The sequence below is a fragment of the Primulina eburnea genome, chromosome 7 (genome assembly GCF_022965805.1).
Source record: "Primulina eburnea isolate SZY01 chromosome 7, ASM2296580v1, whole genome shotgun sequence".
NCBI lineage: Eukaryota > Viridiplantae > Streptophyta > Magnoliopsida > Lamiales > Gesneriaceae > Primulina > Primulina eburnea.
In genome coordinates this window covers 5,966,660-5,984,084 of record NC_133107.1, presented here as the reverse complement: position 1 = coordinate 5,984,084, position 17,425 = coordinate 5,966,660, and the positions used below count along the sequence as shown (strand labels likewise).

Below are 17,425 nucleotides of genomic sequence, written 5' to 3'. Positions count from 1 at the left end.
TGTTACCACATAGACCATAGAAGCTAGCCTTTGGATAGGGATGAAAACGAATCAAGTCCCTCGCAAGCTACTCAGAGCTCAACTCGGTAAAAAGCTCGTTCGATATCGTTCGTTAAACCTACCAAACCGAGCTCGAGCTTAGATATTCGTCTCGTAAGCTCGAGCTTGACTAGTTTGTCAAGCCTTGAATGTAAAATAATAACTTGCATTGTCCAACATCGAAATTCAAATATAAGATAAGTTATTGAAAGACTTTAAAACCATAAGTCTACTATCATAAATTATCATGTCTTAGTAAACCTTTTGACTAAAAATGCTCGACGAGCTCGAAAATGATATTGTTTGATGAGCGCGAAAACAAGCTCGCTTAACGAGTCGAGCTCGAGCTATTCGCAAGCTTGATAATTTTAAAACGAGTAAAGCTCTAATATGTCTATAGCTTAAACGAGCCGAGCTCAAGCCTGACATTATTCAGGTCAGCTCGACTCGTTTACATTACTACCTTTGGGTAGCATATGAACATTAGCATCAAACTTTCAAATTGGATAAATCGATGATTGGATATCAGCATGCACAACACAACTATATGATATTATTTACATAATAAAATTGAAGATACAAAAAATTTATGAAATCGCCCCGAAAAACATCCTTTTTGTCTCTACCGTTGATTATATATGTTGGATGTACACCATCCATCTGGGTCATAAAGTCACATTTTATGTTCTTTATCATTAAATATAAGGTTCACATGATGATGAAATCTCATCTCATTTGGTTCCCATGACCCTTTCCTTCCCCACAAGGAAGATAACACACTTCTTTTACCAAACGATGCACTCTCAATTTACTCTATCGTGAAAGGCTACATATCACTTTTTATTCCACCAACATACAAAAAAGACCAATAGGGAAATCTTTAGGTTTGCCAATCAGTTGCATATAATGGGTTATTGAATTCGAATAACTTAAACATCAAGCAAGAAAATAAAATAAAATATTGTATAAATTCACAATTCGGTTGGGTTGGTATGGTTGAGCAATAGTACTATTCAAAAATTGCTCAACCCGAACCTGAGCCAACCCGAAAACTCTCAACTCAAACCTGATTCCGAATCAACCCGATCAACTCATCAACCCGTATAACCCCGATTTTGAATTTTTTAAAGAAAATTAAATAAAATTCAAAAAATAATCATAATATTTTAATTTAAATACATAATAACAAAAGCTCCCTCATATATATGATTTAAATTTGAAAGTCTAATTGTAGAAAAATAAAGTATATTTACTAAATCAAATAAACAATTATTTAAAAAATAAAAAAATGCTCAAAATAAATATTAAATTATGAAAATTTATGATATAAGTATACAATAAATATTTGTTTAGACCTAAAATATATAAAAAAAAATATATAGGCAATATTTATTAATTATTTATTTTTCTAAAAAAATTAAATTTTCCGGTCAACACAAGTTGACCCGAACCAACCCAACTCGGTCATTTTTTTCAGGTCAGCAATCGGGTCCAACCCGATCTGACCCGAACCGAAAGTCCCAAAACCAAACCTTATTTTTTCGGGTTGAACCATATCGAGTTGGTGGATCGTACCGGATTTTGACACTCCTGATTTTAGAAATAGGATCCCTAAACATGAAAGCGAGTGGAGTCAGTCAGCTCCAGCCTATCAGGGGTGTCTTCGAGTTGGTGGTGTAAGTGAGTATTTAACTAATGACCATAGATTCGATCCTTTTACAACATTTTTTCATACGAGCATGTTGCACGGTGTTTGCCTTGCGAGGTGTACCTGGCTAATGTTATTTGCAAATTACTGCGTTAATCCGAAAGTTCACCCAGTACTGTGCATTGAATGACAGCAGTTCAGATTCCATCTTCATAAAAAAATAGTTGAGTCAGCCAGCTCACAGCTTAAACTGGTCAAGGCCGAGAACGAGTCCGACCGAGTTGAGTAGCATTTCAAGTTGGGTTTCAGTATGAGTTTTCGCCAAATACATGAGCCTGGTAGTTGGAAAAATCCAAGCTCGTGAATTGAGTTCGAGCTCGACTATTGAAAGTTATTTTAATTCGAGCTCGATTCGTAGCTCGAGTCAACCAAATACTATGCTATCATACAAAAGCAATACTTAATTGCGTCCACATGAATTATATGACCCCATCACGACCCAATGATACCTGTCTCATCGATCTCTCGAGCCACCACTTTAGATTAGAATATAAGCCAAAGAAAGAACTCATGCAACATCACAAAGCACTAACATTGAAAATAAACCGACGATGTCTCATATTCTAAACAAGTCTTCCAACAAGACAAGACGACCACAAACCACAACTCCGCAAGCACAAGCATCGATATTCTCTCCTTGTCAACTAATGATGGCACGCACACCCCATATCTTCGGCTCCATGCCTCATGAAAATACGGGCGCAAAGCCAAATCTGGTGGCAATAGGGACAAGAGGTACTGTTGGATCCCTATTCAAGAAAGAGATAGATTACTTCAGCCGGCTAGAGCTAGGTACGAGGAGGTGCTCCCGTGAGCCTTCACGCGATCTTGCGAGCTCGGCTTCAAGTTGTGTCAATTTTTCTGATCCTAAGATCGAATCAACCATCAATATTGCTCGAAAGAAGAAGAGAGGAAGCAACAGGCTCATACCGAGCATGTGTGCTGTGGTTGAAGTAGTGGAAAGGTATCAGACATCAGGATTTACATATAGGAATCTGAAGTCAGATCTTAAAAGGTAGCAACTGAGACGAAAATTCTTTCGAAAATCCAAGATTCATTAACTGTTTTTCTTTCATGTTTCATCCAATATCCCTTGTCTTGATTGCTGCATAATATCCAATATTTCGAGAGGAGTCGCATCTACGTACTGATCATACAGCAGCAGAAGCAAATTTGATTTGTTCCAGGTATCATTTAGACTATTCAGGAGTACTGTCTGAAACAGAGAATAAAGTACACGACAGACATATCAGATGCAGACCATGTTAGAATTTTTTAATTTTTTGGGTCGAGTCCGGAGACCGGAGGAGTTTGTTATTATTAGATCTCGAGTCGAGTTTACATTTGTTGGAATCTGTTTCTTTAAATATATCAAGAAACTGATCGTCCCAAGCAGAGGCGGAGCCAGAAATATGGCTCTGCCCGGGCTAAAATTTAAAATTATAAAATTTTTTAATATTTTAAATTGATTTATCCGGACTACTATTATATTATTCCAAAATTTATACAAAATTTACATATAAACTTTTAGAAAAAAATCGGGTTAAAGCCCGGGTACATTAGCTTGTACCTCCGCCCCTGGTCCCAAGTTTACCTACTTTTCCATGATATATATATATATATATATATATATATATATATATATATATATATATATATTTGAATTATTGGTTGATTGCTAATGTAAAGATCTATGGACAACTATTCTATATATGGATGTTGACGTTAACTATTGTAGATTTGGTATGAATCAATCAGTTTAAGATCGATTTTTATCTTTTTTTTTCATTGGATTGTTTGATTGAATTTATATCAGATGCTTTTTATTAATTTATTTAATATTGGTAGTTTAGATTTATTTGAAAGCACAAGTTCAAATGCAACCTAAATATGAAACAATTTTTTTTTTTGGTCAAGGACTTGTGTTCACAGACTAATTCTTTGTTGTTATAACAATTGGATTAATTGTTTTCGTAAAATGAAGACAGATACAAAATAGTTGTTATAAAGCACCACTGTATGTATATATTTTTTTGGGTTTGATTTGTACGTCGTAGTTTTTAATAATTTGAGAGTTGCTTAGTCTACTATTATTAAGCTAATTTTGTTTTTTTAATTAAAAAAATTTGCAGGATACGACACTTTACTTAAGTCTTAATTTTTTGATAATATGAATGACTTGGGGTATGTTAATTTAGTGCATTGTTCTATTCCTGTGAAATTTCAAATTCCAAAGAAATATGGGTTAATTTTATTGTAATGCTCAAATTTAGTGAATCAGGATATTGTTAGTCCTGTATGAAATAAAATAAATTGGTATCCTCGTTAGAAAATTAGAATGGTCACAAAAAATGTTAGAGATTTTCTTATGAGTTAATTTCGTGAGATGAATTTTCGATCTGATCTATAAAAAAAATTTATTTTTATTTCAAAGTATTATTTTTCAAAGAAAAAATATCATTTTTGTTAATTATGTTATGAAAAAATATTGATTAATATTAAATGATTTGAATTAAAAGTATCTTACTCATAAAAAATATTATATTTTATATCCAATTTATTATTTTTCAATACAAAAGTGTCAATTTCGTTAGCTATGTTATAAAAAAATATGGTGTAATATATGCTGATTGAGTAGCGATCATGTGAAACGGCTGACAGATTTACATCCCTAAGACGGGTTGACCCGGTTCATACTTGGAGTGAAAATTAATATTTTTTATATAAAAATTATTAATTTTTCATGGGTCAAGTCGGATAGAAGAATCTCACAAAAATGAGTCATGAGACTATCTCATATGAATTTTTGTGATACTAATTTAAATTAAAAATATTACTATGTCAAAAGTATATTGTGTAATATCGGCTGATTTGAGTGGAAAAATATTATTTTTATGTCAAAAATATTATTATTACTATAGTTTGATACCAGATATAGATATGCGATATCGTTGCACAAAAATCTAGTATAAAATGTTTGTCCAATTAATGTGGACAATTTTGTGTCAAATTAGAGAGTAGTTTTTAATCAATTATATATACAATATATTTCTTTTAATACTTTAATTGATCATCGTTGCTCACTCATTATTAGCTCACAACTCGTCATTTTCAATGCTAATTCACTTTTGAGTTACAAAATTACAATATTAAATTTTACATCCTAGTTACTAATAAATAATTATTAATATTCGACTAATCATAGTAGTAAAACATAATAAATCAATTATAACAAAGAATATGATAATAGAAAGTAAATAAACATTCGTCAAAAAAAGAAAGTAAATAAACAGTTGATGAAATATTCTAAATATCAATAATAGCGATAATAATAATTAAATGTGGACAATATCACTTTATATAATAACTTGTAAGAAATTATAAAAATAACGCTGACAATAATTATAGACGCTCAGTAAATTAGAATAATACCGATAATAGCTTATAAAATAACATCAAATAAAATAAAATATTCGATAGAAAATTATCTTAATTTGTCATCCTAATTAGTAATAATGTAATCAAATAATAAATAATGGTGATAATAATTAGATGTTATTTATATTAGAATAATACTACTTGAAATATTTAGATAATCGTTTATAAAAAATGAAAGATTAAGAATCACAGTTATTGGTTAAACGTTGGCTACTATTAGAAATAAGACCATCTCAAAAAATAAAACAAATTAATATTTTAAATTTTAATTATTACTCATTAATGAACTTGAGTAAAATCATAATAAAATTTAGCAATAATTAATCGAATTATATCATATCTAACAATATAATAACTTGTCATAGTACATTTGGTGTATAAGCATATTGGAGTTCAGATATCCGATAAGTCTGACCGAAAGGCTTATTTAGAATGAAAAAAACGAGAAGAATTTGTTCAGAACCAGTTTTTTAAAGAACTGATTCATATCCGAAAAAATTTCAAAAACCAAAGTGTTTATGCAACACCTTGTGAAAGAATGACAGTTTGATATGAGAATGAGAAAGTGCTCGTCAGTATCTATCTAAAGAAAGATGAACCGCGGTCAGGTATACAAACAGGTTACCAGGTTAGAACAAGTGAAAGAGAACCTTACAATTCAAAAAATTTCTCTCTATTTCACCACTTTCATTTTACAACAGATGATACCTGGAAAAATCGAAGTTACGCGTGAGACAATCCTCGGAGCAAGTGGTTTTCCACCTTATATACAGCTTAAGGATCTCTGACAATCTCCTCTCCCTGATTAGATTACAAAATGACGAAGAACCACCAACTCCGAGTCAAATTCTGGTACTCAGGCCGAGACCCCACCAAGAATGTGGATGGAACACCGTCGAAGAAGCGAGTTTCGTTGAAATCCAATTTGTTCAAGAAATGGTGAATCTATTTGGCAGAATACCAGTTCTGCGCACATTTGGCATCAACAGACAAATCAACTTTAAGAATGTTTTCGCCATTGAAAGGATTCGACATGCATTCCACCACTATAGCCTTAGCAACCTCAGCTGATTCAGTTGGCCCTTCTAGGATCACCTCATCGTGAACCTGTTAACATAAACATCGCAATTGAGTCTCTTAGTTGATAGTGAAGAACAAGAGGCAGCTATATCAGGGAAGAAGATTTGTAAAAAACAACCGTATACTTCTCATGCCATTTAGTAAAAAGAATGGGTAAAAATCAATCAATATCACACCACAGCGGTAAAAGTGCAACAAACTGAAACTTTAGATAAGACAGCAGTTGCGTCATATCTAGTCAGTATTAGATAAATGGCCTAAGTAATACTCTTTTTTACCATAAAACTAGTGATTTAGATAAAGGCAAACGTATTACAAGCCCACAAGGCTGCACTTGCACTCAAGGCTGTGAGAAACTCAAGCCATTACCGTGCCTGGTCATGCTACGGATAAGAGCTTGATCTTGAAGCGCAGCGCTTCAATGAAACGTGCCTCAATCATAAAGCCACGGCCTTGTTGCACTCTAAGTGCTTTAGGCACACAAGACTTTTAAGCACAGGTTATATGGTAAGATAGTAAGTCCAAAATGAAATGTAAGATATTAACATTATCTTTTCTTAGAGAATAATAAGTATTTGTTATCATTTAATGGTTTGTATAGTACATATTGGGTTATACACGCTGAAACTTCAGATATTTTACATTAAAGGTCATCATCTTCTCAAACACTTAATTTCAGCTAGTGCATGTAAGGTCTTTTTTGTAATTAATTTAATTTATATTCAAATATGGGTAATATCATAATTGTAAAAATTTACAAGGCCATAATACAATTTGAAATGATAAAATGAAATTGGAAAAATTAAAGAGTCGTACTGCAATTTGAAATGATAAAAACAAAAACAAAAACAAAATCAAAAACAAAAAAACCCCGACCAAGACAACATCCAGATTCTTAATAGATGAACGCCTTGCCCTGCACCTACACGCTAAGCATTACTGCACCTTGCGCTACTCATACAAAATAGCATCTATTATAGATGTAATAATGCACAACACAAGCATATATGCCAATTTTACTTCAAATAATCAAAAAATGGGAGGTACAAATGTGAGTTGATACAAGTGGCAGTTCCTTTTATTTTAACAAGGAATGCTAAATTGACCTGTAACAGTAGTCTCCACCCTAGCGCCTTTAGTCGTGCATTCTTCGATATTTCCAACATGGCACACATAGCAACATCTGCAGCACTTCCCTATAACATTTTGCAAGTCAAAGCATGTCAACAAAACATTAAAAGGCAAGCACGTTAAAAATTACAGCGACTAGGAAACAGGGACCTGCACAGGGGTGTTGATGGCAGCTCTATCTATATGAGCTTTATGGGCTGAGGTGGCATTGTTCAGAGATGGAAAATGACGAGCCCGTCCCAGTAATGTGTCAACAAACCGAAATCTACGTGCCTGTTTTTTACGTTCGTGTTGCCATAATAACACTTCTTTTCTGTCACTGTACCAGAGATCAACTGTTTTCTGAGCTTCCTCGCGAGACACCTAAAAACATGGATAGCATTCACAGAATTTGTAGGAATGAACTCTTTCCCAGTTGAAACTCGCCAAAATAATAACATACCTTCCAGTCACGAGCAAGTCCCACAGTAGTTTTCCCATATGCAATGGAAAAGTTAAGCATCTTTGCTTTTCTTCTTTCAGAAGCAAAAGCATCCTGAAATAAAATATAAATAGTGTCATCCACTGTAGCTGTTATTCAAGCTTGTACTTGATTCCGAAGGAAAAGGATAACACCTAACATGAAGTTGCTCTCGCTACCTAAGTTGGACAAATATCAAGGAAAATTCTGAAAAGGCATGATTGTGCCATTTTAACCCACTAATGCAGTTCATAAAAGATTTGCTTATTTAAGATGAATTGTGGACAGATTATGTAAGCATCAAATTCAGGTCAAGCTGGCAGTTATCACGTAGCTTGATCGAAGACATGCATTATACTAGAGAAAAAATCGAGCAAATGAGTAATTTCAGTGATTTGCTTCATCAAAAAGCAAGTTCATGTTCGCCCTGACCAGCTTTTTCCATATCTCTTGTTATTTTGACAATTATTACCCAATCAAATTCATTGGTAAGGCAACAGCTAAACCATGTACTGGGTGTGATTTTAATCCACCGGATCTCAAATTGTAAAGAGAACCTTGGAAATTATACATACATCAATTTGCCATCTCCATTATAGTACAACGCCCATGCTCAACATCTACTCAATCTTTAGTTATTATAGTCCAAACAGTTGTTGCGCTCAGCACTCAACAGTCCAGAACCTTCAAAATAAGCTTCGAGCATACATCAACCCATCAACTTCACATAGAAAACTATAGACGCCAAAGGAATAACAAGATGAGCCTTTCTCCTATCTTAGTCACATGTAGAGTATCTAGTAGCAGTCAGATTAATCAGCAGTATAAAATCGACAAAGATGTGACCATTATCTGACACAGTTGATTTCAAATTTTAAAACCTGATGACAATTCAAATCTTTCTTTTCTCCTGTTAGAGGAGTCAATTGGCTATAATTGGTTCTCTGAGGAAGACAAATCAGAACAAACATGAATTGGTACCACATTTTAAATCTCAAGTCTAACACTGATTCTCAGTATATAAAAAATTGATTCCTTAACCAGAGCTGTCAATCGCGCCGTTGGAGCCAAGTTCTAGGATCACATTCGGCCAAACTTTTTCTGCGCTTTTTTCTCAAAGCTTATGTTTGGTCAGAAAATTCAGATAAGCTTTAAGCCGAGCCGAAGAATGTCCCAATTACCAATCACTCTTTTCTCCATGATTAACACATAAAACCGAATCAACGAAGGAACTATTTGCTGCAGATCGTGGACACAAACTTGGCAGGAAGGGTAGAATTTTTTGGACTATGTAGTTCATTATATTGGCTTGTCAATTTGGTTGGAGAGGAATAGAAGTTTTATAACATAGAAGAGTTGGTTGAAGAGTGTTGGAACGAGATTAAGCTTCAAACGTCTAGTTGGATTAAGAAGCATAAAAAGTTCAAGACATTCTCGATTTCAGATTTTAGGGATTGGAGTTATTCATGTTAATATGATCAGGGATTTTTTTAGGGTGCGGATCACTTGTCCGAATTTTGTAATTAATAGATTTTTTAATTATTTAATATAATACTGTTTCCTTTATAAAAACAAATAAAACCAAATCATTAATAGGAAAGAAAACAACTTACAGTATAAAATAAAATTCAAAGAAGTAAAATCAAATCATGTTCTTGATTGTAATACAAGTTCTGAAGTTCCTTATTTTTAGGCATGAGTATCTTTATTTAGTAACAAAATATTTTTAGTTCAAGTCTCAACCATCTGCTAAACCCTGGTTGGGTTTGAAATTAAATAATCAAGTAAAGATTGTGAACCTAGAGTTAGCTTGAGCTTATTAACAATTTTATCCTTAGTATAAGTGTGACAAGTACCATATTTGATTATGTAATATTGTTCCCCGAGATATAGTTATTGAATTCCTCAACGATGTATTTATCTAGGTTGACAAAGTTCACAAATATAACAAAAAAGATCAAGAGGCTAATGCAGCACACATGCTATTACTGGAAAAATGTAGTGAAATTAATCAATGGGGTAGATAGATTCGATAATAACCTTTAGTAAAGGGGCCGGAGGCTCATCTTCACCAGGCTGAGGATGCCACTCAAGAAGTACGTCCTTCCGTTCGACAGCTTCACGAATGTGTGGATACATATTCATTGCCGTTCTTGAATGGAAGTCTCCACCAGCTTTGAAAGCATTCAACATGCTCTCACAATTGGCAAGATGTGCAAGAATCCTAAGTTCTAACTGATAGCGCAAACACATTTTATCACAAACAAAATAAAACAAGTAAAGTAGTTATATTTTAGGATGTCCAAGTCATTACCTGTCCATAATCAGCAACTATCAGAGAGTTACCAGGTGCAGCTACAAAAGCTTGCCGAATCTTATACCGATCTTTCTCCAAGGCAGGCTGGTTCTGAATTTTAGAATCAGAATATCATAATAAGCAGTTTCACTGAAAATATATGATGAGAATTCCCAAATTCAGATTATATCAGGTGGTTTTTCCACCATAAACATGAATCCTATAGGTCAGCCTACAGTTATAATGGCATTGGCAGTTATTCTCAAACAATGCATCACTTGCTTTGAGCAACAAAATAAACCTTGTGATGCCAATGCTATTCATATATCTACACACCCCCGCTACCCTAACTCAAGAAATTAAGGTGGTGTTTGTTTTGGCTTTCCAGTATCACCAACTAAAAAATGTAGAAAGTAGTTTCTAGATCTCTTTTTAAAAAAAAAAATTGGGGAAAACGTTTCTGAAATTGATATGAGATTTTTCTTATTGGAAATTTTGCTACTTTAAATTGAAATTTTTGGGGGTAGCATACTTTTGGCCTTATGTAGCAGTAGTGATGGGATGGATGAAAGTTGTCTCTGCACGAAAAGCAATAAAAAACAGCATAATAATTCGCCAATAAAAACATGTCTCTGCACGAGAAGCAAACAAACACAGCATACTTAATTCACCGACAGAAATCACGTCACTCTGGATTCTGGAACCAACCCATAAGCCTAACACTTCAACGAGATTTAAAAAATAGAGTTGCAATAATTTGACTACAGTACACAAGGCGTTATTGCAGTTATATTTCAAAAGATAACACCATTGACAAACCTGTAAATTCGGCCTTCTTGCAGACAACCGCCCGGTTTCTGTGTTGATATTCAAGGAACAATGGATTCTCCCATTCTTGCCAGATATATGATTGCCCTGTATTAGAGTGAAACAGAACGGTTGCACAAATTAGAGACACAGAATCACTAAATATGTCCACACTCCTAACGACAGACTATTGTCTTATAAAGAGGCTAATCTTAGAAAAATAAATATAGGATTTCCGAATTTGGAATTTCAAGATAGATATAAAATATATCCTCTAGTAGTAGACAGGAGACCATCTTTCTAACTCCAGAGAACTCAGTTTACAGCATCTTAAAAAATTAAAAAATAAATAACATCCACTGGAGTTGTAGGAATGCAAGTCCAAAAATTAATTCCCCCAACACTTCATTATTTTATTAAAAAATATTGGCCATCTGAATTAGTCAATGTTTGGTTATATTTTCTAGAAAGATTTGATGCTCGGGAAATACATCCAAACAAATCCATCTGATTTTCAATTTCTTTTCCACAATATAATGCCACCCATTTACACTGCCAATACAACCATTATAAGTTTCAACTATCATTACTATCAAAAGCAATACTGACACGATATTATCTTCCAACATAATACAGCAAAACATATTAACATGCATGCTTCCAATAACAAAGCACGTGTTACTGAAAAACTAAACCCGATATATTTTGAAATGACATGAGTTATATGGTAGAAAACAAAAGGAAACATACATCACATTCTCCAATTCAACTTCTAAACACAATTTCAATAAATATCTTCTATAATTTCAGAAACATATCAAACATTAACACCGGAATAAGTTTTAGGAATTTTAACATAGCAGATTTTGTTTATCATTCTCTATGCTACACTTCAACATTTAGTAGTTTAATATGAGAATAAATGTTCCAGGAGACCCTCTCACCCAAACCCAACGAGAAACATGAGAGGAAAGCAAAAAATCAAATGAGACCTTAATCCTAAAAACACCATTGTTTATTCATTCATATCCTTTTTAATGACATTAATCATCATTCTAATCATGTATCCTGGTAAGTTTAGCAGTAATAACCTGCAATGGGAGAATAAGTTGGATATGAGCGAGTCTATCGAACAAACGTCACATAAAGCAGCAATGGCATGGCAAGCATCAATTCCTGCCTGTCCACCACCAAAGGCAGTGTAAGCTGGTCCATAAGCAGAGGTATCACGGTCTTCAATAGGAGGTGTTTTCATTGTCCTCGGAAAGGTTTTTAGTCACAGTTTCAGTCAGTTCTTCATCAATGTCTTCATCCACAAAGACAAAGTCAGCAGAAAACCTTTTCCAGCTAGACTCTTAAACATCTCCGCTAACAGAAGGCCAACCGCTTGCAGTGTACTTGTCAGTCTGAATGTCAACACCATCAGGCTTGCGCAGTGTGATTTTACAGTATTTTGTGGATTCTTCTTGCCTTCTTCGATAATATTATCTATATTTGGAACTTTAAAATCTTTCTCCACCGGAAGAAACTCATTGGGGTCCTTTCTGCAAATAAAATGTGAAGAAGAAGAATAATTAAGTACACCACTTGTTCATAAGGATGCAGCATTTAGTTAACCACTCAAGGAATACTCAATTCCATTGAAGTTTTAATTATAGTTCTCTACAGTATTGAAAAATGACAGGCCAAGTTTTTCAATTACCATTCCACTTCAGGTTAGTTTTAATTTTGTAAGCTTCAAACCAACCCATCATGATCTCTTTACTCTAGGCCCATCAGCATACTACAATTTTGCTGAGAATTTATGTTTAAACTTTAACAGCTTTTCTTACCATTTGCCGTACCAAGAAATAATACAAGGAGGAATTTGAAAAAAGAACCAATAGAGCAAAGGATTTGAAAACAAATTAACATATAAGGAGGAGTTTATGAAATAATTATGTTTGTATATCAGCATAAGGATCCTTCAGTATGAATGTCGTCCATACCTGTTTTGTATACCAAAAAAAAAAGCTGTCGCAACTGTGTATCACTTCCGACATTCATGTATTTGGCATCAGGGCAATACTTTGATGCCCACTTGCGAAATCTAGCTGCCGAAACTTGCTGCTCTGCTTTAGCTACCCTTTCAATCTCAGAAAGGAAGGAACGGTCAACCAGCATCCCCTCTGCTTCCATTTTTACAAGAAGTTCACCAAATGGACGCATGAATTGTTGGTAAAAATCAAACATCGATCCTTTATATTGCCCATCAAGTCTCCAACAGCGCTTCAATAATTTCTTCTCTAAAGATAAAGCTTCAATGTGCTGATTGAATCTAAAGCAGAATAACAAATCCATGGTTCTCTCTCAACTCTTTGTAGGTCTTCAACAGGAGGAATGATGATTAATTTTCCCACAGATCCATCGATCCTCAGTTTTTTTCTTCCAAAGATAGTTTTCATCGACACTTTTCCTATCACTTCCTCACCAGGGCCTCTCTTAGCATCTGACATGACTTCCGAATCACCTGTCAGTGCTTCTAAAGAATACCCACCTTCAGTTCGCCGAGCAGAATTCCATAATCGAGCCATGTGCATTGTATCAGCAAAGAAACCACTAACTTTAAGTCCATAGTTCTCTATGACATGACAATCAAAGCTATAATTGTGCCACACCTGCAAAAGCACAAGGAAACCGATTACGATGATAAAAATGCAAGTTCATAACAACTCCATCATGTTGCTTCAAGTATCTACATTGACAGGATAAATTCAAGATGACCAATAAAAGATGATCCTGCAGCATGGACACAAGTAAATGATAAACCTTTTTAATAGACCCGTCTTCAAAAAATGGAGTGAATACGGCCAGAAGATCTCTGCCACCTCCATCAAGGACATCTACCCAGATGCAAGATTTGCCATCACCAAAATCAGCATCTGACCAGAATATATACTGAAACAAATAATTTCTCCATGGTTGACTGGTGTTTCCTCTTTCACATCAATGTTGGCCACCTATAAGTCATTAACAATCATGTAGAGAAGAGAAAGCCAAGTTATGACGCTATCTTGCACAAATTTGGGGATTAAAAGTACAAAAGTATGAGTGAAGTTCGAGCCAATACATGCCTCTGTATCACAAGCGTGGATGCGATTTTTGTACTGATTGGTGAGCATGTCGACTACTTTCTAGCTGATGTGATGCTGTCAACCACAAGAACCTTGTCATAGACCTTGCTAAGCCTTTACGGAGTTCTGTGGCTTCAGCAGTGGCAATGTTTCCAGTTATAATTTCATCATCTCTGTCAGTGGAGACAGATTTTCTATTGGTCATATCATGTTCTTTTTATCAGGGACATAGTCCATGCAAGTTATCAAACCTTGATGTCCATAATTTTTCAAGCCATTGAGATGAGCACCTTCTGGCATCGATCGACTCGGAATAACAACTTTCTTTTCTCCGTCATTTGTATATGATTCTAGGTCACGTCCAACTTGAATAACAGATGCTCGGTCATGGGACATACAAGGTCCATGTCCAACATTTCCAATGTTTTCGCTGTCCTTTTTGCTTAGTCCACTTCCTTCTCCTTCATACTGCAAAACAAACAAATTTTCATCATGAGAACGCTTAGGCAATGTTTGTTAATAGTGACGATTTTCAATGAAAGACTTGCATCTTCAAAGCAGTCAGTTTTAAGAATATCTCACAATGTTGCTTCTCCCAAACTTGGCCTTGTCTGCAATGTTTTCTTGACAGAGTATTTCAAGATTTGCAGATTGATTATTGCTAATAGCAAATACTCTCTTCTTCATTTTACATTCTTCAGTAGCTTTACCCCAGTCTGCCGCAGTATGTCCAGCAGAAATTCCACCATCCCAAATTACATGATTAAGTTCTCCATGCACAGAAGGTTTATTCAAGGGAGGAAACGTGAAAGTATTTCTTCGTCTTTCACTTTCATCGCATGGAAACGTGCTATAACTCGGCCTATGTTTTAACTCAAGTAAATCAACATTAAGAGTTCCGTTTGACAGAGGCTATTAGCACTTTGGGGCTCTCTTCCATCCAGTCTGCAAAACATCACTCACAAATTACGAGCATGCATCACAAAACTTAAATGGGTAGTCTGCATTCAAACCCACTGCCGCAATTACGAATTTCCACACTAAAATTCCCACTACAAGATAATAAGAAAGCTTCAACTCTGAACCGAGTAAGATTACTTAATTTATAAAAAAAAAGGTTCTTACATTAATATAAACTAATTGCTACCCACAATCAGAACCACATTTTCAAGAAAGCCAAATTAAGGAAACGAAAAAAAAAAAAAAAAACCCTTCTAGTTGTTCATAGTTTGCACCCGAAACATTAAAATATCGAGCTCTCTACAACACGTGCGCAGGCAACATATTCCACCAGAAACAAAAAAAAAAAAACAAGAACTAACTGGGTGAGTTCTAAAGAAACCAAACCTGCTGAAAACTTTGGTCGTAGAAGAAAAGGAGCAAAACCGAGTACCGGAGCGGCAAAGCCAGAAATACTGAGGGTGAGGAAGGAGAAGGCCAGAAGGCATTAGTCTGAACAGAGAAACCCATTTTAGCCATCGGCGCTGCGACTCTGCCTAGCTTCTTGCTAGTCCTGAAACTAACAACACTACAGAAAGCTGCCGTCTTGATAAGGTATTATCAATTGTTTGTCGTGGAGCGTTGCGTTGCGCGCGTGACAAGAAGCGGAAGAGGGGCGAAGTGAACATAAATGCGTTATAGAGCGAGAGGAGAGAGAGTGACTCGGGGATTGTGGTAAAGACTGGACAGAGAGGGAAGAGTGAGGGAAAAGCTTCACCTTGGAGGTCGCGTGAATTTAATTAGCTTTTTATTTTCTTTTTTTCCCTTATATAATATATACAGTGATATGTAATTTTTTTTTACAAACAAAAAAATAAATAAAAACTTTTTTCCAAATTTTCCTTTCAATTAAGATCAGCTCCACAACCCCACGCTTAACCTCAAACGGCCTCCTCCCATGTCAAAACACCTCCGCAAAAACCGTCGTCACTGCTTCTAAATCGTGTTTTAGCCGTCCTCATCCTTGCTTTGTCACCAACACAGTCGCAGGCGCCATTGTGAATCATTCAAATACTAGGTCTTGTCTATTTACATGAGAATGGATTATCACAAGAAACATGGAGGAGGCAGTCTTTGATTACGGGCTCTTCAGTATGAAGTTGCGGACGAAGGAGATGGATAATGCTATACAATTCTGCTTTAGAAATTTTCAGCGTCAGGGTTCTCACCATTGCGCACATGCTTCGGTAACACATCAAAAATTCAAGCACATATACATAAAATATATATATATAGTATATATATATATATATATGTACAGGGATTCGAAAATACTTCCAAACTTATTATAATAATGTCGGTTTTGATGTAATTACCCCAATGTGCGGAAGAACACTGTCGCTAAAGCCGAAGCTTGAAAAACATGAGACACTTGAGACTGAAGAACGCAGTTTGCACATCAACGGAATATTATGGGGATAAGCTTTTCTTAAATAGATGCCACGATTGGAAATTTCTTTGCAAATTGATTTTTGGCGCCAAAGAGGGATCTTGGTATCTCAACGCTTTCTTATTTTTCGTTTCATACAATGTTTTTATCTTAACAAAGTGGCTAGCTATATTGTACGGAACATGCATTTGTTAATTATTTTTTACAAAATATTTTCTAAGTTTTAAAATTTCCTTACCGATACTTTGTAAACAGAAAAAAACGTACCATTTAATTAGTGTTTTTATATATTTAATTATTCAGGATTAGGGCCCCCCATAAGGGGACAGAGGCAAATTCCTTTCTTGATTCACGAACAACATCAGATAATCTATCGATGTTATGGAAACGAACTTTAAAGACAGTGAAGGTGAAAGGATTCAAAGGGAGACTGACCGATAAAGGAAAGGTTGTGCTTCGCATTATTTGCTCAAATTTGGGTTGTTATAGAGCAGTATATGCGTTGATTTTTCGGAAGGAAGAAAGGCCGCGAAGGAGTCGACATGGGAACCGTTAACGTAACAGAGGCAACCTTAAGGTTGATACAGTTGGGGACTGCATCATCCTTGTCTCCAAGTATACACCACAAGATCCAGGAGAATTAGTCGTTGGTTATCAATTCATCTTTGTGGGTCACTTGATATTTATGAACATGTACTATTAATTTTAAAATTTCATATCTATATAGGTTATGTTATTGTGCTACACTGGTTGTGTGATTTCATGACAAACTTGTGTTCAATATATATATTAAATATGTTGTTTTATATATGTTGTCACTGAAATTTATAATAGATGTCAGATAATTAAGGAGCATGACGAAAAAAAACGAAAGTGTGAGGACCCAAAATGTCAAAATATGATTGTGTAAAATTTTAAAAAAATTGCAATATATTAATTATGTTAAGGACTTACGTAGGTTTTA

The 17,425-nt window shown here is 34.8% G+C and overlaps 1 protein-coding gene and 1 pseudogene across 1 annotated transcript; one reads left to right on the top strand and one right to left on the bottom strand.

Moving 5' to 3' along the window:
• The first annotated feature begins 2,397 nt into the window (after nucleotides 1-2,397).
• LOC140837457 (uncharacterized) lies at nucleotides 2,398-2,766 on the top strand. Its single transcript, XM_073203616.1, has one exon. The coding sequence runs from the start codon at nucleotides 2,398-2,400 to the stop codon at nucleotides 2,764-2,766; it is 369 nt and encodes a 122-aa protein (XP_073059717.1).
• Nucleotides 2,767-5,717: 2,951 nt separating this feature from the next.
• On the bottom strand, nucleotides 5,718-15,551 carry LOC140837456 (DNA polymerase I A, chloroplastic/mitochondrial-like; annotated as a pseudogene).
• Between the last annotated feature and the right edge of the window lie 1,874 nt (nucleotides 15,552-17,425).